Here is a 26,067-nt window from a genome sequence, read left to right as displayed (position 1 = left end):
TGGCGGTGCTTCATGGCCCAGGCAAGCCTCTTTTTCTTGTTTTGCCATCTTGGCAATGGCTTTCTTACTGCCACTCGACCTGTCAAACCTGCAGCTCGAAGTCTTCTCTTCACAGTTGAAACTGAGACTTGCTTACTTCGACCAGTGTTAAGCTGTGCTTGAAGCTGTTGTCCTGTGAGCCGCCTATCACGCAAGTTGTTGACGCTCAAACTTGTATTCTGATTCTGTTATGGCTTTGGGCTGCCAGACCTCTTCCTGTCAGAGTTTCCTCCAGTTTCCAAGTGCCTTTTGATGGTGTAGGAAACTGTACTCACTGACACATTGGCCTTCTTTGCAATTTCTCTAAAGGAAAACCTACACTTAAGGGTTATGGTCTGTGTCTTCCTTTAATTGCCATTTTCTCACCATTATGATAGCAATATACTACTTCCTGCAGTACAATACTCTCCAAATAATGCTTAAGAGGGTGTAGTAACACAGTCTGTTCCAACACTGATTTTATACAGACAGGGTTTATAAGTAATCAACAAAAGTTGGGACACCTGTAGCAATTGTTAGCATCAACTTTCAAGGCTTAATTTACTTCCATTGCTGTAAGTTGTTAACCCATTACTTGTTCCCTGAAAAAGGCTTTTTTTTTTAATAAAGTTTTTGGTAACCTAAACCTTTTTTTTCTTTAAACCTCTGGCAGTTTACCGCTTACCTTTGTACAGTTTCAGGTTATTCATTGGACTGCTTAAATTTCAATAAAAACTGGAAAAATCTGGGTGTTATAACTTTTGACTGGTAGTGTAAATCTTTAAAACCCCTTTGTATCAAAAGGCCTACCATAACATTGAGTCAGAGTAGTATACTGTACTCCTACTGTACCTGGAAATTATCAACATGATACTTTTCTCCCACTAGATGGCATGATTGTTACACCCTTTGGCAAATCAAAGCTACCCTCCATGTCAGACATACGCCTTTCCTTTTTGGTTTTCGTGAGTGTCAGACTACCAGAAGTATGCAACACAGCACAATTGATTAAATGCAGTGTATGCTGGAACAGAAGACACATACCATAAAAAAATACCATGAGACATTTTATTAATTGTAGCGTTTTCCCCTCCTCCCCATTCTAATTCACACACTGGGGGAATCCAATCTCGCTCCACTGCAAGATGCCCAGAGTGACACACAAGGACATCGGGTCTCACATCCCAAAATGTGGTTTACTGTGAGGCCTTCACTAATGTGTTCCTCCCCAAACAGCTGCATGACGCGACCACTTGGATCCCCCCCACCCAAAGATCCCACCGCTGACACCATAAGCAATATTTTATTTTAAACTATAGAGACAACTGACAGACGGGAGGAGAACAAATAAACAAAAAAAAGTTACAAGCAGTGAACATCTTTACAGTCTCTTTGGATAATTTGTTCCAATAATTTTGGATGTTAACGCCAGGTATTTTGCAGGTAAGTTCAGGTACTTCACTATCTTTACAAATCTATAAAACAGCCGTTTTACATCCTGGCACAAAATGTCATTTCGGAGGTGGGCATGATTTTCAGGTACAAAAAAATGAGTCATAAACAGTGCAGTCCCTTTAAACAATAAAATCCAAACAGTGCACAAATTTGTAGCCGCCCCAAAATGAACGTGATGATGAGTACTACAAATCGGTATTATATACTTCCAACTTCTCGCTCAGGAATTCTTCCACACTATCCGTGTTCCACTTGAGGATGCTGAGTTCTTCAGCAATGTTCCCGTTATCGTCCAGCAGCTTTAGTATAGGGTCTGCGCCTCTCACATACTGAAACCAAGCACACAGAGGACTATCAGGACTACAGCCAAGCAAGGTTTACCAATTCAACATAGCCTATAAGATTATACAGTGTAATATTGAAACTTTATGGCGTGGCATAGGATTCCTGCTTTTCCATAATGACAGGAGATTATGTTCAAGAATGTGGTTATTTTCATTCCAAAGTTGTATAAAAGCTGTCAGAGAAACAACCACTTCTTTATAGTATTTAACTAAACTAATTCATTGTACGCAACAGGCAAGAGCATCTACAATTCATTTGTACCTTAATTTGAAGACCCTTGAACATCTTCGGCTTGTCAGACCTGACAAAAGCTGTGGACACAAAACAATGTCAACTCAATATCGAAGGTCTAATGAATTAATCAATTGATGGATAGTTAAAAAAATTTAACAAAGCTTGTAAACAGAAACCGTTGGAAAACATTTTCGGTAATCAAGTTAAACGGACCACAGTTGTGAATGCCAGCGTACAGCTGTCCCAAACACAAACAGCACCATAAGGCACAGGGCTGAGGCTCAACCCCACACAGAGGCAGGATACAATAACAGCCCCTTCATAGCAAACTGACACCAATGAGCTTTACAAGATGGGTGGTCCAACAACAACATATTGACAACTCACCTTGGACTTGAGGGAACCTCCCCAATTTTCATCCACACACTTCCAGGATGGCCCCAGGGTAGAGCTGTGGAGGGGAAAGTACTGCGTTAAGTCCTGCAGTGTACTGTAAAAGCAGATTGTCAGGATGCGGCTCAGGATGTCCACATTGTTCTACTGGGGGTAGCCTAAGCCCTGGGAGCTCAGCTCACTGATGCCCACATCAATAAATTATAATTGACTAATACATCGGCTCATCACTAAAACCAGCAAAACAACTCCAGACCTCAAGGGCCACAAGCTGGTTCTCCTCCTGCCTTTGACTGACTGGTGATTGCTAGTTACCACACCATAATCAAGTATGTTTAAATGACATTCATTAATTCCCAGGGAGAAATGAAAAACAGCAGGACTACGGCCCTCGAGAATTGGAGTTGTGCACCTTTGTTCTAAACCAATACTGAGACTTATCTTCACAATCCTTTGGCCAACAAATAATTCAGAACAAGCCAACATCCTTCCTGACTATTAATTTTTACACACTGATGCCCACCCACAGAGAAGCTCCTGGCGGTGAGTTGGCATAATGTGATTCTGGGCAGTCTGATTCATAAACGTGGTAGACAGGCTGTTCTTCAGGGTCATTAAACTGTGAGCCTCCGCATATGGAAGGGTTCTGACGGATGGCAGCTTTGTGGCCCGTTGGTAATCAAAGCTCCACACCAATACACAATAACTTAGCGGAAATTGGAGTGTCACAGCAGTATTTCACAGGCACGCTGTTACTGGGAACACAAATTAAATTACACCAGCAAGCTTCCTTTCCCCTAAGCCAGGACAGCACATTTTCTTACAACACACTGCATGGAAGGAAGTCACAGTTTTGTTGATTATGGGTGCACATCGACAAAGGCTTGGATACAGACAGGGCTCTAAATTAACATTTTCCATTGGTAGAACTGGTGCTCCCAACTTATAAAAGTTAGAAGCACAACATAAAATGTAGGAGCACCAGAAAATATGATTTTTAATTGATTGAGATATAGCCTATATAGGGCCTATATACATTTCTAGCTACTTTTGAATCACATGTGCCCTAGAAACGAATATTTAACCCTGTAAAATAAGTTTATTATAAAAAGCAAAAATGATACAAAAAATGTTTTAGATTTCTACATACGCTACCAGTCAAAAGTTTGGACACACCTAATTCAAGGGTTTTTCTTTATTTTTACATTGTAGAATAATAGTGAAGACATCAAAAAAATGAAATAACACATATGGAATCATGTAGTAACCAAAAACATGTTAAATCAAAATATATTTTATATTTCAGAATATTCAAATAGCCACCCTTTGCCTTGATGACAGCTTTGCATTCGCTTGGCATTCTCTCAACCAGCTTCATGAGGTAGTCACCTGGAATGCATTTCAATTAACAGGTGTGCCTTCTTAAAAGTTAATTTGTGGAATTTCTTTCCTTCTTAATGCGTTTGAGCCAATCAGTTGAGTTGTGACAAGGTATACAGAAGATAGCCCTATTTGGTAAAAGACCAAGTCCATTTTATGGCAAGAACAGCTCAAATAAGCAAAAAGAAATGACAGTCCATCATTACTTTAAGACATGAAGGTCAGTCAATACGGAACATTTCAAGAACTTTGAAAGTTTCTTCAAGTGCAGTCGCAAAAACCATCAAGCGCTATGATGAAACTGGCTGTCATAAGGACCACCACAGGAATGGAAAACCCAGAGTTACCTCTGCTGCAGAGGATATGTTTATTAGAGTTACCAGCCTCAGAAATTGCAGCCCAAATAAATGCTTCACAGAGTTCAAGTAACAGACATCTCAACATCAACTGTTCAGAGGAGACTGCATAAATCAGGCCTTCGTGGTCGAATTGCTGCATAGAAACCACTACTAAAGGACATCAATAATAAGAAGAGACATGCTTGGGCCAAGAAACACGAGCAATGGACATTAGACCGGTGGAAATTTGTCCTTTGGTCTGGAGACCAAATTGGAAATGTTTGGTTCCAACCGCCGTGTCTTTGTGAGACGTGGTGTGGGTGAACGGATGATTTAGGCATGTGTAGTTCCCACCATAAAGCATGGAGTTGGAGGTGTTATGGTGTGGGGGTGCTTTGCTGGTGACACTGTGATTGATTTAGAATTCAAGGCACACTTAACCAGCATGGCTACCACAGCATTCTGCAGCGAAACGCCATCCCATCTGGTTTGGGCTTAGTGGGACCATCATTTATTTTTCAACAGGACAATGACCCAACACACCTCCAGGCTGTGTAAGGGCTATTTGACCAAGAAGGAGAGTGATGGAGTGCTGCATCAGATGACCTGGCCTCCACAATCCCCCGACCTCAACCAAATTGAGATGGTTTGGGATGAGTCGGACGGCAGAGTGAAGGAAAAGCAGCCAACAAGTGCAAAGCTGTCAAGGCAAAGGGTGTCTATTTGAAGAACCTCAAATATAAAATATTTTGATTTGTTTAACACTTTTTTTGGTTACTACATGATTCCATGTGTTATTTCATCGTTTTGATGTCTTCACTTATATTCTACAATGTAGAAAATAGTAAAAATAAAGAAAAACCCTTGAATGAGTAGGTGTGTCCAAACTTTTGACTGGTACTGTATATATTATTTAGTATGTAAAGACAATATTAAATCAAGAATAGTCTGAAGGGTGACAATATTAGCCCATCACTTGTGAATGATATATTATCACTTGATATGATGCCCAGCTTTTGTGCAGTAAGGCAAGAAACAGTGCATGCCTTTTTTCCCACTGACTTTTTCAAATCATAGTCACACATCTCATGTAGCCTATATGTTTTGGTAAGGTTTGTATCACAACTAAAGTGGCCAAATACCTTCTTAAAATGAAGCACATTAAGCCGCTTTACAACGGGTGTAGAGCCTAACTGGCATATACGCAGTGCGTCAGTTTCAAGTTTGGGGAAGATCATTTTCACACAAAAAAATGCACCTTTATAATAAAAGCATTACATGCATAAATCGCATGTGTGGTCACTTGTGATAATGGTGTTTTCCCAGAGCCTTACAAGTGATCTGAGTGAAGACCCAATCAAAACCTTTCCAAGAGGGCTTGGGTCAACAGAGATAGACGAGCGGCAAACACGTAAATACATTCATTGTTTTCTTACTCCGAACGGGCGGTGGTTCGTGAGCAAAGTATTATGATTACTTTGAGGGTAGCTTCCAAATGTATCAACGATAAGTTGACTCTCTTTGTCTTTGTCTCCAAGCAGTCATGCTGTTAGTCCGCTAGGGACTTTTTCCTCATGTATTAAGCGTATGTATTCTGTGTTATTATTTAGTTAGCTAGTAAATAAATAATTGAATCAATTTGGGTAGTACTGAATCCTAAGTAAAGCTGGGGTTCGTGCAGATCCAAGAAGTCTACGACCGTTCAGAATGAGACTGATAAGAGGTAATGATTGATACGTTGACTGTTTTATACATATTGATAGGTAAAGACCTTTTAGAGTTTATTTCGGGAGATGGTAATTCTATAAACAACTTATTCCGTGGTGCCCCAAATCCTAATGAGTTAATTGTTACATGATTCATTTAAAATGGAGTAACAATTAAACATAGTTGATTCGATAAATAACAGTAATCATATTAATGAAAGTCAAGTCACAACAAATAGTAAATGTGGACAGTTCTTCCAACATCTTCAATATGCGCCTCGAAATTCGATATGGACGCGCGCAGTTGCGTCTCCGATGTGTCCGTCTTCACTTGTAGCCCGTGACGGGCATTGGCTAATAAGAATTGAGATATCTGAGAGAGCCATGTGAGTGAGAGGTGCTTCGGAGCACGCAGCCGGGAGAAGGGAATTATAATTATTATATTCAGCACAAGGGCACAACGGCCACTGGCCGCAAAAGGCATGGATTTACGGCCACACAAAAGGGATGCCGTTGTGAAATTTGAGGCATTATTAAGTGCTTGTCAAATTGTTAATGAGATACCAGGCAAAAACTACTTTCCAAGCCAAACCTTTATATCATGACCGCTAACTGCTACACACAGCCTACATCGTTGTCATGTCGTAGTCAACATACTAGAACTAACGCGTTAGTAAACCAACTACAATCATGCAGTACAGTGTACAGTCAGAAAGCTGTTTAGCACTTAGATGCTGACTACACCGGGCATGGACATTTAGCTAGCTAGAGTGTGGACCTCGTTCATCTTTCAATCACCCACGTGGGTATATGCTCCTAAAAACGAATGAGATGGGAGAGGTAGGACTTTCAGCGTGTCAAGCTTCTAAAATAGAACCAAGTTCTATTTTACCGCCTGGCTACACAGATGCTCGTTGAATAACGCGGCCGGTGTGGTCAGCATGTTAAACCGGCAGGCAACGGTGGCAATAAATTAATACAACCAAAAGCTTACCATGACTTGGAAGAGTTCCAGTGTTGGATGGCCATAGCCAGCTAGCATTCCTCTCTGTCTGATCTGGGTGATTGAGTAGGCTAAACTAGCTAGCTGCATTCACTAGCGAAAGTAAAAAAAAATCTCAATTAATTTGTTCAAAACTTTTCAACTATTGTCTCTCTGAGTCAACTACTCAACACATTTTATGCAGTGCTAGCTAGCTGTAGCTTATGCTTTCAATACTAGATTCCTTATCTGATCCTTTGATTGGGTGGACAACATGTCAGTTCATGCTGCAAGAGCTCTGAGGTTGGAGAACATCCTCCGGAAGTTGTCATAATTATTGTGTAAGTCTAAGGAAGGGGGTGAGAACCATGAGCCTCCTAGGTTTTGTATTAGAGTCAATGTACCCAAAGGAGGACAGAAGCTAGCTGTCCTCCGGCTACACCATGGTGATACCCTACAGAGTGCTACGGAGGCTACTGTAGAACTTCAATGCAAAACAGTGTGTTTAAATCAATTATTTGGTGTAGTGAATATATTTAGTATAGTTTTATCTAAAAAGGATAACTTTAATGTTTCACTATTTTTATGAAATTCAGTGGATGGCTCTTCCCTTCCTCCTCTGAGGAACCTCCATTGGACAGCTGATAATGGTGAAGAGACCCAAAGATTATCATCTTCCCAGCAATCAGACTCTACAGCGATCTAATAATAATAACAAGGGCTGAGCAATATGGACAAAAATCCATATAACTGAATCTCAGGTGGTACTATACTTTCCGAATGCACTGTAGATCACTACCTAAAGATAATACCCACACATAGTAGCAATGTATTAATCTAACAGTACATTTGCTATTGAGCTCATAACTGAGAGTTGAGAAACAGAAAGTAAACCTACAGAAAGCTGAGAGCATCCTCTCCAGCTGTGACAACAGGATAGCTGTGTTTTCCCAGCAATTGGATTTTAAAATGTTATACAATCTTAACCCTTTTCTTTCTTCCGGAGCATTTTTTCCCCCTGGGAAAGGAGAGAGTGTGACTCGCTCGACACAGCAGCAGGCGCCGGCGAAACAGGTACATGGCAAGCAGACACTTTCATTACAGGAATCATGAGGATAAAGTACTTTACTATTCGACTAAATCATGGTTTTAGTCTCCTAAAAAAACAAAATAGGCCATTTTTAGTGAGGTGAATGAATGTACAGCCCACACAGATGCAACCAATACATTTTTTTACTCCCACAGGCAGGTGTCAAAAGGTTGCAAAATGGGACTAAATGGTTGCAGTCTGGAGCCCTGCCTTGTAGGCTTTTCACTTTAGGCATACTAACATTTGTTTTACTTCAATGAAAAAGGCCTCCATCTTTGCAATCAACAGTAGCCTAGGCCAAGGCTCCTCTCACACGCTCCTCAGCAGCAGGGCAGCCCCGGACAATTTGGCCGGCTACAATTTATTGGCCAAAAGTTGGCAATTACCGGCTAACGGAAACTCTGTGCCTGAGTGGCTTTCCATAGCCCCCCTACACACATTGTGGCGCGCTCTGTCTATTGTGCTGACAGAGCATAGGATACAGATTTTGCGCCAAGCTGTCACTCAATCATTTCAACTTTTTTGCTATTTTTATACAGGGACATAAAATTAAAACTGAGGGGGCACAAGTTTCAACTAAGCCCCCTTTTGCCCCCTTGTGGAGCCGGGTATGTGCTGATATACAGTGCTTTCAGAAAGTATTCACACCCCTTGACTTTTTCCACATTTTGTTGTGTTACAGCCTGAATTTAAAATGAATTAAATTGAGGTGTTTGGTCACACATACTCAATACCCCATAATGTTAAAATAAAATTATATTTTTCTAAATTTTTACAAATTAATTTAAAAAAAGAAAAGCTGAAATGTCTTGAGTCAATAAGTATTCAACCCCTTTGCAAGCCTACAGTTCTGCAGTAAATATTTGCTTAACAATTCACATAATAAGTTGCATGGACTCTGTGTGCAATAATAGTGTTTTTGAATGACTACATAATCTCTGTACCCCACACGTACAATTATCTGTAAGGTCCCTCAGTTGAGCAGTAAATATCAAACACAGATTCAACCACAAAGACCAGGGAGGTTTTCCAATGTCTCGCAAAGAAGGGCACCTATTGGTAGATGGGTAAAAATAAAAAAGCAGACATTGAATATCCCTTTGAGCATGGTGAAGTTATTAGACTTTGGATGGTGTACCAATATACCCAGTCACTACAAAGATACAGTCGTCCTTCCTAACTCAGTTGCCGGAGAGGAAGGAACCCACTCAGGTATTTCACCATGAGGCCAATGGTGACTTTAAAACAGTTAGAGTTGAATGGCTGTGATAGGATAAAACCTGAAAATGGATCAACAACATTGTAGTTACTCCACAATACTAACCTAAAAGACAGAGTGAAAAGAAGGAAGCCTGTACAGAATAAAAATATTCCAAAACATGCATCCTGTTTAGAACAAGGCACTAAAGTAATACCGCAAAGAAATGTGTCAAAGCAATCCGCTTTTTGTCCTGAATACATTCACTGTGTTATGTTTGGGGCAAATCCAATACATTACTGAGTACCACTCTCCATATTTTCAAGCATAGTGGTGGCTGCATCATGTTATGGGTATGTTGCAATCGTTAAGGACTGGGGAGTTCTTCAGGATAAAAAATAAACTGAATTCAGCTAAGCACAGGCAAAATCCTAGAGGAAAACCTGCTTCAGTCTGCTTTCCACCAGACACTGGGAGATGAATTCACCTTTCAGCAGGACAATAACCTAAAACAAAAGGCCAAATCTACACTGGAGTTGCTTACCAAGAAGACAGTGAACGTTCCGAGTTACAGTTTTTACTTAAATCTGCTTGAAAATCTATGGCAAGACTTGAAAATGGTTGTTTAGCAATGATCAACAACCAATTTGACAGAGCTTGAAAAATGTGAAAATAATAATGAGCAAATGTTGCACAATCCAGGTGTGGAAAGCTCTTATAGACGTACCCACTTACTCAAAGCTGTAATCACTGCCAAAAGTGATTCGAACATGTATTGACTCAGGGGGTTGAATGTAATCAAGATATTTGTTTTTTGTTTTGTTTTTTTATCACATTTTTCACTTTGACAGAGTATTTTGTGTAGATCGTTGACCAAAAAATGACAACTAAATCTATTTTAATCCCACATTGCAACACAACTAAATGTGGAAAAAGTCAAGGGGTTTGAATACTTTCTGAAGGCACTGTAGCTGATCCCATGAGTCGATCCTTGCTTAGACAGCTCACTACATCCTCTCCTCGCCTCTCATTGGCACTGGTCCGAGTAGGACTGACCGGGTGAAACTCAGCCTATTGATGAGCTTCCAGCACATTATTTTCACCTGAAAAGTATTTTCCAATAAGTGCAGATGAATGGACAGAGACAACGAGGACAATTGATACACCCATAGATAGTCTATTGCAGCCTAATGTCTTACCTTCCTGGACTCCATATGGGCCTCCTGCTGGCAGCACTGTCTGCAGACAGGCTGGATCGAACTCAGGCTGAACTCCCCCAGCAGGTCACAGGAGCTGCACAGGAGGTTGCTGGAAAAGCCCAGCTCCCTGCATGCCTCTGAGGACAGGTCGGCTCCATATGCCGACAGCTGTGCAGGAGAATTGGAGAGACATTGGATTGGTTGTCACTTATTCTTATGTGCATTTCCATTTCCTGTAATATCTTGTGTTTCACCGAGTCGTGGCTGAACGATGACATTGATAACATACAGCTGGCGGGATATACGCTACATCGGCAGGATAGAACGGCTGACTCCGGTAAGACAAGGTGTGGCGGTCTGTGTATATTTGTAAACAACAGCTGGTGCATAAAATCTAACACTAAGGAAGTCTCAAGGTTTTGCTCGCTGGAGGTAGAGTAACTCATGATAAGTTGTAGACCACACTATTTTCCAAGAGAGTTTATCTATATTTTTCGTAGCTGTCTATCTACCACCACAAACAGATGCTGGAACTAAGATTGCACTCAATGAGCTGTTTAAGGCCATAAGTAAACAGGAGAATGCTCATCCAGAGGCAGCGCTCCTAGTGGCCAGGGACTTTAATGCAGGGAAACTTAAATCCGTTTTACCTCATTTCTACCATTTACATTTACATTTTAGTCATTTAGCAGACGCTCTTATCCAGAGCGACTTACAGGAGCAATTGGGGTTAAGTGCCTTGCTCAAGGGCACATTAACGTCATTTAGCAGACGCTCTTAGCCAGAGCGACTCACAAATTGGTGCGTTTACCCTATAGCCAGTGGGATAACCACTTTACAATTTGGGGGGGGGGGGGGGTGTTTAGAAGGATTACTTTGTCCTATCCCAGGTATTCCTTAAAGAGGTGGGGTTTCAAATGTCTCCGGAAGGTGGTGAGCGACTCCGCTGTGTGTGTGGGGGGGGGGTGGGGAGGGGGTAGAAGGATTACTTTATCCTATCCCAGGTATTCCTTAAAGAGGTGGGGTTTCAAATGTCTCCGGAAGGTGGTGAGTGACTCCGCTGTGGGGTGGGGGGGGGGGTAGAAGGATTACTTTATCCTATCCCAGGTAAATGTGCAACCAGGTAAATGTGCAACCAGAGGAAAAAAAAACTCTAGACCACCTTTACTCCACACACAGAGACACATACAAAGCTCTCCTTCGCCCTCCATTTGGCAAATCTGACCATAACTCTATCCTCCTGATTCCTGCTTATAAGCTAAAACTAAAGCAGGAAGCACCAGTGACTCGGTTAATTAAAAAAAGTGGTCAGATGAGATGCTAAGCTACAGGACTGTTTTGCTAGCACAGACTGGAATATGTTCCGGGATTCTTCAGATAGCATTGAGGAGTACACCACATTTGTTACTGGCTTCATCAATAAGTGCATTGATGATGTAATCCCCACAGTGACCGTACATACATACCCCAACCAGAAGCCATGGATTACAGGCAACATCCGCACTGAGCTAAAGGGTAGAGCTGCCACTTTCAAGGAGCGGGACTCTAACCCGGAAGCTTATAAGAAATCCCGCTATGCCCTCCGACGAACCATCAAACAGTCAATACAGGACTAAGATTGATTCGTACTACACCGGCTCTGACACTCGTCGGATGTGGCAGGGCTTGAAAACTATTACAGACTACAAAGGGAAGCACAGCCACGAACTGCCCAGGCTCACATCAACACCATTATCCCAGAAACCCTAGACGCACACCAATTTGCATCCTGCCCCAACAGAGCCACAGATGATGCAATCTCTATTGCACTCCACACTGTCCTTTCCCACCTGGACAAGAGGAACACCTACGTGAGAATGCTATTAATTGACTACAGCTCAGCGTTCAACACCATAGTGCCCTCAAAGCTCATCACTAAGCTAAGGATCCTGGGACTAAACACCTCCCTCTGCAACTGGATCCTGGACTTCCTGACGGGCCGCCCCCAGGTGTTAAGGGTAGGTAACAACACGTCTGCCACGCTGATCCTCAACACGGGGGCCCCTCAGGGGTGCGTGCTCAGTCCCCTCCTGTACTCCCTGTTCACCCATGACTGCATGGCCAGGCACGACTCCAACACCATCATTAAGTTTGCCGACGACACAACAGTGGTTCTGAGACAGCCTATAGGGAGGTCAGAGACCTGGCCGTGTGGTGCCAGGATAACAACCTCTCCCTCAAGGTGATCAAGACAAAGGAGATGATTGTGGACTACAGGAAAAAAAAGAGGACTGAGCACGCCCCCATTCTCTTCGACGGGGCTGTAGTGGAACAGGTTGAGAGATTCAAGTTCCTTGGTGTCCACATCACCAACAAACTATCATGGTCCAAACACACCAAGACAGTCGTGAAGAGGGCATGACAAAACCTATTCCCCCTCAGGAGACTGAAAAGATTTGGCATGGGTCCTCAAGATCCTCAAAACGTTATACAGCTGCACCATCGAGAACATCCTGACTGGTTGCATCACCGCCTGGTATGGCAACTGCTAGGCCTCCGACCGCAAGGCACTACAGAGGGTAGTGCGTACGGCCCAGTACGTCACTGGGGCCAAGCTTCCTGCCATCCAGGACCTCTATACCAGGCAGTGTCAGAGGAAGGCCCTAAAAATTGTCATAGACTGTTCTCTCTTGTACCGCACAGCAAGCGGTACCGGAGCGCCAAGTCTAGGTCCAAAAGGATTCTCAACAGCTTCTACCCCCAAGCCATAAGACTTCTGAACAGCTAATCATGGCTACATTTACATTACATTTACATTTTAGTCATTTAGCAGACACTCTTATCCAGAGCAACTTACAGTTAGTGAGTGCATACATTATTTTTTTTACTTTTCATACTGGCCCCCCTTGGGAATCGAACCCACAACCCTGGCGTTGCAAATGCCATGCTCTACCAACTGAGCTACTTCCCTGCCGGCCATTCCCTCCCCTACCTTGGACGACGCTGGGCCAATTGTGCGCCGCCCCATGGGTCTCCCGGTCGCGGCCGGCTACGACAGAGCCTGGATTCAAACCAGTATCTCTAGTGGCACCGCTAGCACTGCGATGCAGTGCCTTAGACCACTGTGCCACTCGGGAGGTTACCCGGACCCCACCCCACCCCACCCCATCCCCCTCTTTTATGCTGCTGCTACTCTGTTTATTATTTATGCATAGTCACTAACTGTACCCACATGTACATATGACCTCAATTACCTCGACTAGCCGGTACCCTCCTGTATATAGCCTCCCTACTGTTATTTTATTTTACTGCTACTCTTTAGTTATTTGCTTTTATTTTATATTTATATTTAATTAACACTTAATTTTATTTTACATTTTTCTTTAAAAAACTGCATTGTTGGTTAAGGGCTTGTAAGTAAGCATTTCACTGTAATGTCTACACCTGTTGTATTCGGCGCATGTGGCAAATACAATTTGATTTGATTTAGCCACAACCGTTTCACAGGTTGAGTATAGGATAGCATTCCAATCAGTAATGTGGAAGAATCTCACATTAAAGTGGGGTGGTAGAAATTATTTATATAAACATTAATTTATATACACATCATTGGGTCGTGGGCATGTAACCCGTTTTAATACTCGCGTTCATCTTCACACACTTACGTCGAAATACAACAATCAGGTTAGCTAGCTAGAATGTTTGCAGAATCTCAGCTGCTGTTTCGCCGTGATTGGCTCTTTCCTTTGTCACTTCAGTCTTTCATCTATCAGAACTCGCGTTAAATCGGGTCACTGAGCAGTTGCACAGTTTGTTTGCGTTAAAGTGCAGTATGTATGTGTTAACGTTTGATATGTCTTGCAATGGAATATTAGTTTGACCATTTGTAGCTAGCTGGTTAACGAATCAACTGTCGTAAACCGGTGCGATTTTGAAAAGCCACGTCATTCGTTTCAAGCTAGCTAGACTGTCGCAGCAAAGGAGTGGGTATAAATCGAGTGTAGCAAAAGAAAACCTGCCATCCGATGAACGCTGAGCTATCGGCTACAAAAATGTATACTTGTGGCTATTCTTATTTTTGTTGATAAACCTACCGTTTGTATGAGAGAAAGAAGCCACAGGAGATACACCTCCCCAGACATTTTTGGAGATTGCTTTGTTAGGAAAAATATATTGAGGACCCCTTAAAAGTAGGAAGTAGTATTGCCAACTGCCTGATGTCCTGTAAATTGCAATATACACGTTTTTTGGTTTCTCTTTATATTCAACACACTATAATTATATATTTGCAAGAATAATCTCTGATTGTTTATCCTTATTCGTCTAAAAGTTGTAATTGGTCATTTTTCTTCCTCTTTTCACATGGCTAAGAGAAAGGCACCTTCTGTTCTTCTTTGATCGGTCACAGTTATATTCCATTCGCACGTGGACACCGCCCCCTGTTGCCAAATTCAAGAACTGTTTAAAATGTGTCCAATCCCGTTTCAACAGATTTGACTGTTGACGAATGAAAAGCCTATTCAGTTTAGTGGACTGTTGGTCCCACCAATAGGGGTTTTGTAACTAATTAAGTCATCCGACGAAGATAGGCGTGCGGAGTAAACTGAACGCGACACAGTTCTAGAGAGGAAGAATCGCAGGCACCGAGGAACGCAAGGCCGCTTCTGTTGACACCCTTGTGAGGGGGGAATATCTCAACGTCAAGACGGCATTGTGGTTTCATGCAGTTCTCTTTTATGAGAGTACATTATCCTATGAAACAAATAATTTGGAGCTGAGTGTGTTCCCTACTGAACAATCAGGTATGTAAACACTGGACAATAACAATTCAAATGCACACACATTCGCTCTGTAATTGACAACGTTCCACTGCCTTCTATGTTGTATTTTCTAAACAAGGAATGACCTGTTCTCACTGGATTGTTTGATGGGGCTACTAAGGACCATGATGCCGCCCAAGTTTCAGCTTCTGGCGCTATTGGCATTCGCAGTGGCCATGTTCTTCTTGGAGAACCAAATCCAGAAGCTGGAGGAGTCTCGGGGGAAGCTAGGTAAGACTGTATTCTAACTGTCCATATTCATCATGCTGCTCGCAGCAGGTAATAAAACAAGGAAAATGAGTCTTTCATCCAATAGGGGTTGAATCATTGCTAAGCGTCTTGTCAGCATGGTTGCCAATTTGGGGTTATCTTGAGACAACAACATTCTGTCTCCGTGTGAAGTGACAAACTGGCATTTTCAGGGCAAACCCAGGAGCATATATATACTGACCCAATTTACAGTCAAGTTGTGTTTTTGCTTGTTTACACTAAGCTGCACTGAGGTCGGAACGCAGTCATGGTTACATATAGCCCAAAATTGGACTAAAGGTGCCTAAGGTTGCTCCTTAGTCCAAGGACCTTACATAGTCTGTTTAAAGGGCGAATTGGCTCTGGAAGCCAAAACAGCCAAATACTCCATCTAAACGTGAATCAATTCTCAATTGCTGTACGGTTCTAGAAACATAAAACCCTTTACTTTTAATATCGCATCAAAATCATGGCAGCACTGTCTGCAGACCGGCTGGATCGAGCTCAGGCTGAACTCCCCCAGCAGGTCACAGGAGCTGCACAGGAGGTTGCTGGAAAACCCCAGCTCCCTGCATAACTCTGAGGACAGGTCAGCTCCATATGCTGAGCAGGAGATAATGGAGAGACATTGGATTGGTTGTCACTTATTTGTAAGTGCATTTCTATTTTTTTCCATGTCTTGCCATGATTGGCTTTTTGCTTTGTCACCTGTCACTTCGGTCTTTATCATCAATCAGGACTCTCGTTAATCAGGTAGAGCGCACGCAGTTGCATAAATGTTTGCGTTAAAGTGCAATATGTACGTTTGAGATTTCTTGCAATGGAATATCCGTTTTACCATTTGTAGTTAGCTGGTTAACGAATCAACTTGACAAACTTTGTCGTAAACCAGTGCGAGTTTGATAAGCCACGTCATGCTGTTCAAGCTAGTTAGAATGTCGCAGCAAAGGAGTGGGTATAAATCGAGTGTAGCAAAATAACATTCCATCTGATCAAATCTGAGCTATGGGCAACAAATGTATTGTGGCTATTCTTATTTTTGTTGATAAATTTAACAAAAAGTTTGTTAACATCCCCGACGCTCGTTCTGAATATTTTAAGCGGTTTTGGAAACTGATAAGGAACATATTTCATATCAGTACAAAATCATAAAAAAAAAAATGAATAATTCATAGTTGAATTACTACACAACTTTTATAAGGTAAGGGTTAGTGTTCCCACATGGCCATATCTCCACGTTACATAGTTTTTTTACGGAAGACATAGGCCACCTGTGTGAAATGGGACAAATATAAGCACCCACCAAATTATTATTAATTAGCTATCTAGCGTGCTCCAAACGTGTGTAAAGGAGTCGGCATGCTTCAGTTCGGCTGGCGCCTAGCCGAGCTCGGCTAACCGAACGATTGTGCTCGCATACTCTCTTAAAATACCGTCGCTTGAAAAAACGAGGAAAAAAAGTGGCAATAGTACTGTTTGTCCATTTTGAGACGCCGTAGTCAGTATACACTTCCTCAAAATAGTCAGAATTAATTTAGGATAACTCAGGAAATCTGTAATTTATTTTGACATTTGTGCCGAGGAGATCTTAGTCGCGCAATTTTGCATCTGACTAGGATGTTTGGTGCAGTATTTCTCAAGTGAAAGAATTAGCACGAGGACGAGTCGTCTCTCGTTGAATGACAACAGGCACTTCATTGATTAAACCCTACTGTTGACCAATCGCCGACGAGGGGGCATAGACTTCGGCTACCGACTTGGGCTTACCTCGAGAAAAAATGGTGTGTACCCAAACAGCCGAATAAACCCTTGCCGAAGTCCAAAATAAACTAAAATGTCACAATGTTGTCACAGTGCATTCGAAAAGTATTCAGACCCCTTGACTTTTTCCACATTTTGTTACATTACAGCCTTATTCTAAAATTGATTAAATAAATAAAAAATACTCAATCTACACACTACCCCATAATGACAAAGCGAAAACAGGTTTTTAGAAATGTTTGCTAATTTATTTTAAAAAAAGATACCTTATGTAAATAAGTATTCAGACCCTTTGCTATGAGACTCGAAATTGAGCTCAGGTGCATCCTGTTTCCGTTGATCATCCTTGAGATGTTTCTACAACTTGATTGGAGTCCACCTGTTGTAAATTCAATTGATTGTACATGATTTGGAAAGGCACACACCTGTCTAAATAAGGTCCCACAGTTGACAGTGCATGTCAGAGCAAAAACCAAGCTATGAGGTCGAAGGAATTATCCGTAGAGCTCCGAGACAGGATTGTGTTGAGGAACAGATCTGGGGAAGGGTACCAAAAAATGTCTGCAGCATTGAAGGTCCCCAGGAACAGTGGTTTCCATCGTTCTGAAATGGAAGAAGTTTGGAACCACCAAGACTCTTCCTAGAGCTGGCTGCCCGGCCAACCTTAGCAATCGGGGGAGAAGGGCCTTGGTCAGGGAGGTGACCAAGAACCCAATGGTCACTCTGACAGAGCTCCCGAGTTCCTCTGTGGAGATGGGAGAACCTTCCAGAAGGACGGTGGTCCTCTGTAGCTCAACTTGGTAGAGCACGGCGCTTGTAACGCCAAGGTAGTGGGTTCGATCCCCGGGACCACCCATACACAAAAAATGTATGCACGCATGACTGTAAGTCGCTTTGGATAAAAGCGTCTGCTAAATGGCATATTATTATTATTATTATTATTACAACCATCTCTGCAGCACGCCACCAATCAGGACTTTATGGTAGAGTGGCCAGACGGAAGCCACTCCTCAGTAAAAGGGCATATGACAGCCCGCTTGGAGTTTGCCAAAAGGAATCTAAAGGACTCTCTGACCATGAGAAACAAGATTCTCTGGTCTGATGAAACCAAGATTGAACTCTTTGGCCTGAATACCAAGCTTCACGTCTGGAGGAAACCTGGCACCATCCCTAGGGTGATGCATGGTGGTGGCAGCATCATGCTGTGGTGATGTTTTTTAGCGGCAGGTACTGGAGGACTAGTCAGGATCGACCTCAAACTGGGGCGAAGGTTCACCTTCCAACAGGACAACGACCCTAAGCACACAGCCAAGACAACGCAGGAGTGGCTTCGGGACAAGTCTCCGAATGTCCTTGAGTGGCCCAGCCAGAGCCCGGACTTGAACCCGATCAAACATATCTGGAGAGACCTGAAATAAGCTGTGCAGCGACGCTCCCCATCCAACCTGACAGAGCTTGAGAGGATCTGCAGAGAAGAATGGGAGACACTCCCCAAATACAGGTGTGCCAAGCTTGTAGCTTCATACCCAAGAACACTCAAGGCTGTAATCGCTGCCAAAGGTGCTTCAACCAAGTACTGAGTAAAGGGTCTGAATACTTATGTAAATGTGATATATATTATTAATCTTAAAATTTCAAAACTTTCAACAACAAAAAAAGGAAACAGTTTTTGCTTTTTCATTATGGGGTATTGTGTGTAGATTGATGAGGGAAAAAAACTATTTAATCAATTTTCGAATAAGGCTATAGCGTAACAAAATGTGGAAAAAGTGAAGGGGTTTGAATGCTTTCCGAATGCACTGTATTTCATAAACATCCAGACCTTTTTACAGAGCACGATGTAATACAAGTATGGAGAAAGACTAAAGATTTGAATGATGGCCATTTCATTTCAAGTGTTGGCATGCACTGTGTGGGACCATTGGGATTAGAACAAATCGCTATCAGCCCATTCAATGTGCATTCTCATGTGTAGGCATTAGCCTATTATTGGCAACCTCCATTTGCATGGTGGAATAAAAATGGAAGAATCATTTAAAGAAATGGCCTTGCTGTGTGTGTCGTGCCACAGAAACCTGTTTTTGCATATAAAACATAAGTTAAAAAAGAATGTCTTCTAAACAACCCACTCATTTCAACGAACTGTGATTGTAATGAAGGATCATGGTGGTCCCATAAATATTGGGAGGATATCTGAATGTTCTGGGTGGACAGCTAAATAAATAGCTGAAACAACACAGAAAATGGATATCAACATCTGGTGTGCAAAAACACAAGATGCTGAAACAAGACTTAAAGGGAGCTGTCCCCTTACAGCGTACTCCAATAACTTGGCAATACGTCTGATTGATCCATGGACGGAACAAAGGTCTCTATACACTGGAGCCGTGAATTATGTGCTGCATAGTCAAACAGTTCTGAGGTATAAGGCAGGGCAACATGGTGGACACCCCTGGCTGTCTAACCAGGTTCTGATGCATTTCCCCCATCTACATTGAGAAAGCAAGTTGTATATTTATATGGCCCATTTTATTGCACACTCCAATATTGCCCATTCACAACTTATTTTCTTATCTGCTTTTTGCTCCCTGTGTCATTCATATCTTGTTACTTTACTCAGAGGTTGAATCACTTTTCCTATTAGAAGTCTCCGCAGAGAAGCCGTTGTGATTTGCTTCCAGGCAAATTGTTAGTGGTTTGGTAACTCTGCCTAGATTGCAATCATCCCATGACTTTAAAGATCTGTGTATCCTGTAGCTAGCATGATCTGTTATCTGGTGACACATTCTTAGTGTCCTCTTATGCCAGGTAAGGATGGCACAGATATTTTGTAGAAATGTAAGATGCTATAGCATTAGCACGTGGGGGGGGGGCTGACTGGGTGCTTTCCCCATTGGCCGTAACTCTAGAGGGGGAGTCATGCTACGCTTGCTAACAGCCTCGTAAATAGAAGCACTGTTTATAAACCTGTCACCTCATGGCCCATGTATCTAACTAGGCTATGTATCTAAGTTTAACCCCCACACCAGTCTCCACTATGGTCCCCATATGTTCCCTGAGGAGCAATGAGCTAAGTTAGTCACCAAGTAATGTTATAGCCAATGAGTGTGATTGGTTGGCCAGAGCTTGATTTAATAGTTTTTCTCACATTGTACCTGAGTGAAACATCCTAACTGAAGTGAGGTTGCATAACACAAATTGTTACTCTAACACCAACTCTTTCATTGGTGTCAACAGTCAATTACACACAGGTATCAAGAGTCAGAAAATACAGCCTTTTTGTATCGTCTAGGCCAGAGCTGTGTATATAAATGTAGGCTCTGGTCAAGGCCTGGTTGTATCATTCATTTAGCCTCGTTAGTAGGTTATTGAGGAGTGGCCAACTTGACTCCCTCTGATCTAACTCTCTTTTTTTCGCTAGCTCTCTCTTTATCGCCAATATCCGGAGCACTCAGATTCCCTTTGAACTCCTTTTGACACCATGGAGATATTTTTAGCCTCCCGGGGTTATAAAAAAGCCTGAGTCATGTCTGTTGGCTGGCATTCACTACAGAGTGGCTACTGTACGTACATCTCTAAGTATCTGCAACATGCGTATTTGAGTGCCTAATGGTTTGGATCCCACTGTGGAAACGCAGGTGTCAGGAATGGATTTGGTGTGGGCAGAGTGCTAATGGCCCTAATTTCGAGCAGTTAGGGCCCTGATTTGGTGTATTTATGGCCATTGGCTTGCACTTTAAAGAATGTGTTCCCGTGAAGTTCTGTGCTATATTTTTGTGCACAGTTGCGACCAGATGACTGACAGGCTAATCACGGTGTTATGAACTGTTTCGCAACCCGGAGTGTAATTGAGACCGCTCTCCTCGAGCACACGTTTTTCCCTTGTCGGTTTCCAAGGGGTTTGACGAACGATGCGGTCGGTGTGGTTAAGCATGCGTGAAAGCAGGTGTCGTTTATTCGAGGCAGGTAACTATCACTTTATAACACTGGTCAACATCTCTATGAGAGACACAGCTGAAACAGAGCTTCTATAGACTGGCACTGTCATCATAACGGATAATCGTATTACTTTTCAGCGGAGTCCTTCCTTTGCTAGGCAAAAACCATAAACAGCCTCTTTTATCTGGAGTCTGGGATGCTACTGCAGTGCAAGATGATAATCCCCTGTGGCCAAACAGCCTTTAGATAGAAGTCTGAAATTGGGAGGGGGTGTATTACATTTTCAACACAACATTTTTTTAAACCCCTGGTAGCGCCCATCATAAGCCTCAACAAAAGGAGGGGAGAGAGACATGCCTGCAGCGTTTTACAACCAATTTCATCACGGAATAGAGGGATAAGGCAGTCTGGCAGAACTGTTCCACTTCTCTCCTCCTGCCTTGCATTTAACTTCCACCTTCTATACAGCAACTGAATCCTACTATCAGCTCTAGGGGGAACTGAGTTTCTCTGCTGCTCTGGCAGACTTTCTCCTCAGCATTGCAGTGCACTGTGAGTGCTGGCAGTCTGGTACACTGTGTGCCGAGACTGCCTAGGGACAGCCTCTTACCACAGAAGTGGTGTGTCATAGAAAGGCCAGTTGGAACACTCAAGATGTTCTTGTTCATGAATGATCTTAATCAATTCATTAGCTTCCCCCATAGTTCATGTAGCCTGGTTAAACCAGACTGAATGGATCGCTTTTCATTGTTTCACTTCACAATAGTGTGCAGTGTTCAGTCTGATTTAACCAAATCAGGACCCTGTCATTCAAAGATAATTCGTAAAAATACCCTTCATTTTAAAGGGTTTAAAAACTGTTTCCCATGTTTATTCAATGAACCATAAACAATTAATGAACATGCAGCTGTGGAACGGTCGTTAAGACACTAACAGCTTACAGACGGTAGGCAATTTAAGGTCACAGTTATGGAAACGTAGGACACTAAAGAGACCTTTCTACTGACTCTGAAAAACAACAAAAGAAAGATGCCCAGGGTCCCTGCTCATCTGCATGAACGTGCCTTAGGCATGCTGCAAGGAGGCATGAGGACTGCAGATGTGGCCAGGGCAATAAATTGCAATATCCGTACTGTGAGACGCCTAAGACAGCGCTACAGGGAGACAGGACGGACAGCTGATCGTCCTCGTGGTGGCAGACCACGTATAACAACACCTGCACAGGATTGGTACATCTGAACATCACACCTGCGGGACAGCTACAGGATGGCAACAACAACTGCCCGAGTTAAACCAGGAACGCACAATCCCTCCATCAGTGCTCAGACTGTCCGCAATAGGCTGAGAGACATCACCGGCAACAACATCGCCTATGGGCATAAACCCACCGTCGCTGGGCTGGACCAGACAGGACTGGCAAAAAGTGCTCTTCACTGACGAGTCGCAGTTTTGTCTCACCAGGGGTGATTGTCGGATTTACGTTTATTGTAAAAGGAATGAGCGTTATACCGAGGCCTGTACTCTGGAGCGGGATCGATTTGGAGGTGGAGGGTCCGTCATGATCTGGGGCAGTGTGTCACAGCATCATCGGACTGAGCTTGTTATCATTGCAGGCAATCTCAACGCTGTGCGTTACAGGGAAGACATCCTCCTCCCTCATGTGGTACCCTTCCTGCAGGCTCATCCTGACATGACCCTCCAGCATGACAATGCCACCAGCCATACTGCTCGTTCTGTGCGTGATTTCCTGCAAGACAGGAATGTCAGTGTTCTGCCATGGCCAGCAAAGAGCCCAGATCTCAATCCCATTGAGCACGTCTGGGACCTGTTGGATCGGAGGGTGAGGGCTAGGGCCATTCCCCCCAGAAATGTCTGGGAACTTGCAGGTGCCTTGGTGGATGAGTGGGGTAACATCTCACAGCAAGAACTGGCAAATCTGGTGCAGTCCATGAGGAGGAGATGCACTGCAGTACTTAATGCAGCTGGTGGCCACACCAGATACTGACTGTTACTTTTGATTTTGACCCCCCCCCCCCCCCCCCCTTTGTTCAGGGACACATTATTCAATTTCTGTTAGTCACATGTCTGTGGAACTTGTTCAGTTTGTCTCAGTTGTTGAATCTTGTTATGTTCATACAAATATTTACACATGTTAAGATTGCTGAAAATAAACGCAGTTGACAGTGAGCGGATGTTTCTTTATTTGCTGAGTTTAGATTTAAATGGTTGTAAAGATGGGGAGAGGTCTGTCCGTAATAAAGAGATGCTCTGCTTTTTTGACACCAGACTCCACAAAGCAAGTCCTGCAGGCTCTAGTTGTATCTTATCTCAAATATTGTCCAGTCATATGGTCAAGTGCTGCAAAGAAAGACCTAGTTAAGCTGCAGCTGGCCCAGAACAGAGCGGCAAGTCTTGCTCTTCATTGTAATCAGAGGGCTAATGTTAATACTGTGCATGCCAGTCTCTCTTGGCTGAGAGTTAAGGACAGACTGACTGCGTCACTTCTTGTATTTAGAAGAAACATTGGAAATTCAAATTTCTTTGCATGGTCAACTTACACAGAGCACTGAGACACACACTTACCCCACCAGATATGCCACCAGGGGTCTTTTCACAGTCCCCAGGTCCAGAACAAATTCAAGCAAACGTACAGGATTATACAGAGCCTTGAGTGCATGGAACTCCCTTCCATCTTATATAGTCCAAGTGAACAGCAAACCTGGTTTCAAAAAATAAATAAAGCAACACCTCACAGCACAAAGCCTCTCCCCATGTGACCTACTGGTTGTGTGGATGTACTGACATGTATGTGTAACTGATAGATGCACAGACACACACACACACACACACACACTACATGTTAATATTTTTAAATGTTTGTCTGTAATGTCTTTCGTTGTGTCGGACCCCAGTAAGACTAGCTGTCGCTAATGGGGATCCTAATAAATCAAATAAAAATAAAAACCACCACCATGCTTGACCGTTGGTATGAGGTTCTTACTGTGGAATGCAGTGTTTGGTTTTTTGCCAGACATAACAGGACCCATGTCATCCAAAAGTTCCATCTTTGACTGATCTGGCCATAGAACATTCTTCCAGGAGTCTTTTTACGATATTCAAGGTGCCTTTAGGCACTTTTTGGCAAACTCGAGTCGACTTTTTGGACAACATGGATCCCGTTATGTCTGGTGAAAAACCAAACACTGCATTCCACAGTAAGAACGACGGTTAAGCATTGTGGCAGTAATAAGGGTGGGCATTTGAACTTTATTGACTGTTCAAGTACTCGCATGATCTTTTTGCAAGTACTCAATTGGGAGTAAAACAAATATATTTTTAGAACACGAGGCCTGCACTGGAAAACATTTGTGCATTTATCTACACTGAACAAAACTATATAAACGCAACATGCAACAATTTCAAAGACTTTACTGAGTTACAGTTCATATAAGGAAATCAGACAATTTAAATAAATTCCTAATGCCCTAATCTATGGATTTCACATGACTGGGATTACAGATATGAATCTGTTGGTCACTGATACCTTAAAAAAAGTAGGGGCATGGATCAGAAAACCAGTCAGTATCTGCTATGACCACCATTTGCCTCATGCAGCACGACACATCTCCTTCGTATAGAGTTGATCAGGCTATTGATAGTGGCCTATGGAATGTTGTTCCACTCCTCTTCAATGGCTGTGCGAAGTTGCTGGATATTGGCGGGAACTGGAACACGCTGGCGTATACGTTGATCCAGAGCATCCCAAACATGCTCAATGGGTGACATGTCTGGTGAGTATGCAGGCCATGGAAGAACTGGGACATTTTCAGCTTCCAGGAATTGTGTACAGATCCTTGCTACGTGGGGCCTTGAATTATCATGCTGAAACGTGAGGTGATGGCGGCGGTTGAATGGCACGACAATGGGCCTCAGGATCTCGTCACGGTATCTCTGTGCATTCAAATTGCCATCGATAAAATGCAATTGCGTTCGTTGTCCGTAGCTTATGCCTGCCCATACCATAACCCCCCCACCACCATGGGGCACTCTGTACACAACATTGACATCAGCAAACAGCTCGCCGTCTGCCATCTGCCCGGTACAGTTGAAACTGGGATTCATCCGTGAAGAGCACACTTCTCCAGCGTGCCAGTGGCGATCGAAGGTGAACATTTGCCCACTGAAGTCGGTTACGACGCCGAACTGCAGTCAGGTCAAGACCCTGGTGAGGACGACGAGCACACAGATGAGCTTCCCTGAGACGGTTTCTGACAGTTTGTGCAGAAATTCTTCGGTTGTGCAAACCACCTGACTGACCATCCATTATATAAAAATAATCGTTTTAACCATGTTTTGAGGCTATTAAGTGTTTGTTTACATTTTCTTTGTTTACAAACATTGGAGTAAAACCAAGCTTATATTTTGGGTTCTGTTGGGGTACGACAGTTGAACTAAGCTCATGAGGCATTTAAAGTTACGTTCTTCAAGAATCTATGGGTACATATCTTTAATTTATAAGACAAAACATTTATGTAGCAACTGATGATTAAGCAACTTAATTATCAAGTTTTGACGTCCGTTCGAGTACTTAAGTACTCTATTTACTCATGACCATCCCTAGGTGGTAGTGTGATGGTTTTAGGATACTTTGCTGCCTCAGGATCTGGATGACTTGCCATCATTGAAGGAACCCTGAATTCTGCTCTGTATGCCATCTGTCCATGAGCTGAAGCGCAGCTGAGTCATGCAGCAAGACAATGATCCAAAACACACAAGCAAATTTACATCAGAATCAGAAAAGCAACCCATTTTAAGCTTTGGAATGGCCTAGTCAAAGTCCAGACCTAAACCCGATTGGAGATGCTGTGGCAAGACCTGAAACAAGCAGTTCATGCTTGAAAATCCAGATGTCGATGAGTTAAAGCATTTCTGCATGGCACAGTGGGCTGAAGGAACTGTTCGTAGAGCTCAGAGACAGGAT

The 26,067-nt window shown here is 42.9% G+C and overlaps 1 protein-coding gene and 1 pseudogene across 2 annotated transcripts in view; one reads left to right on the top strand and one right to left on the bottom strand.

The window, feature by feature from the left end:
- Positions 1–1,072: 1,072 nt before the first annotated feature.
- On the bottom strand, positions 1,073–14,727 carry LOC311099099 (selenoprotein F-like; annotated as a pseudogene). Its single transcript, XR_014615701.1, has 5 exons — positions 14,412–14,727; positions 10,339–10,506; positions 2,440–2,503; positions 2,080–2,129; positions 1,073–1,802 (listed from the first exon to the last, which is right to left on the bottom strand). The product of XR_014615701.1 is annotated as a selenoprotein F-like (transcript).
- A 204-nt stretch (positions 14,728–14,931) lies between these two features.
- Positions 14,932–26,067, top strand: part of LOC311150728 (heparan sulfate 2-O-sulfotransferase 1-like) — a 36,202-nt gene continuing 25,066 nt past the window's right edge. The window contains exons 1-2 of the mRNA XM_084188252.1: positions 14,932–15,119; positions 15,217–15,368. Of these exons, the coding sequence (XP_084044378.1) occupies positions 15,245–15,368 (124 nt within the window). The 5' untranslated portion in view covers positions 14,932–15,119; positions 15,217–15,244. The remainder of the gene's footprint in view (positions 15,120–15,216; positions 15,369–26,067) is intronic.

Source organism: Coregonus lavaretus (assembly GCF_964263955.1).
Source record: "Coregonus lavaretus genome assembly, chromosome: 23".
In the NCBI taxonomy this organism is placed as follows: domain Eukaryota; kingdom Metazoa; phylum Chordata; class Actinopteri; order Salmoniformes; family Salmonidae; genus Coregonus; species Coregonus lavaretus.
Note: the sequence above shows the minus strand (reverse complement) of the source record. Positions and strands in the feature narration are given on the sequence as shown.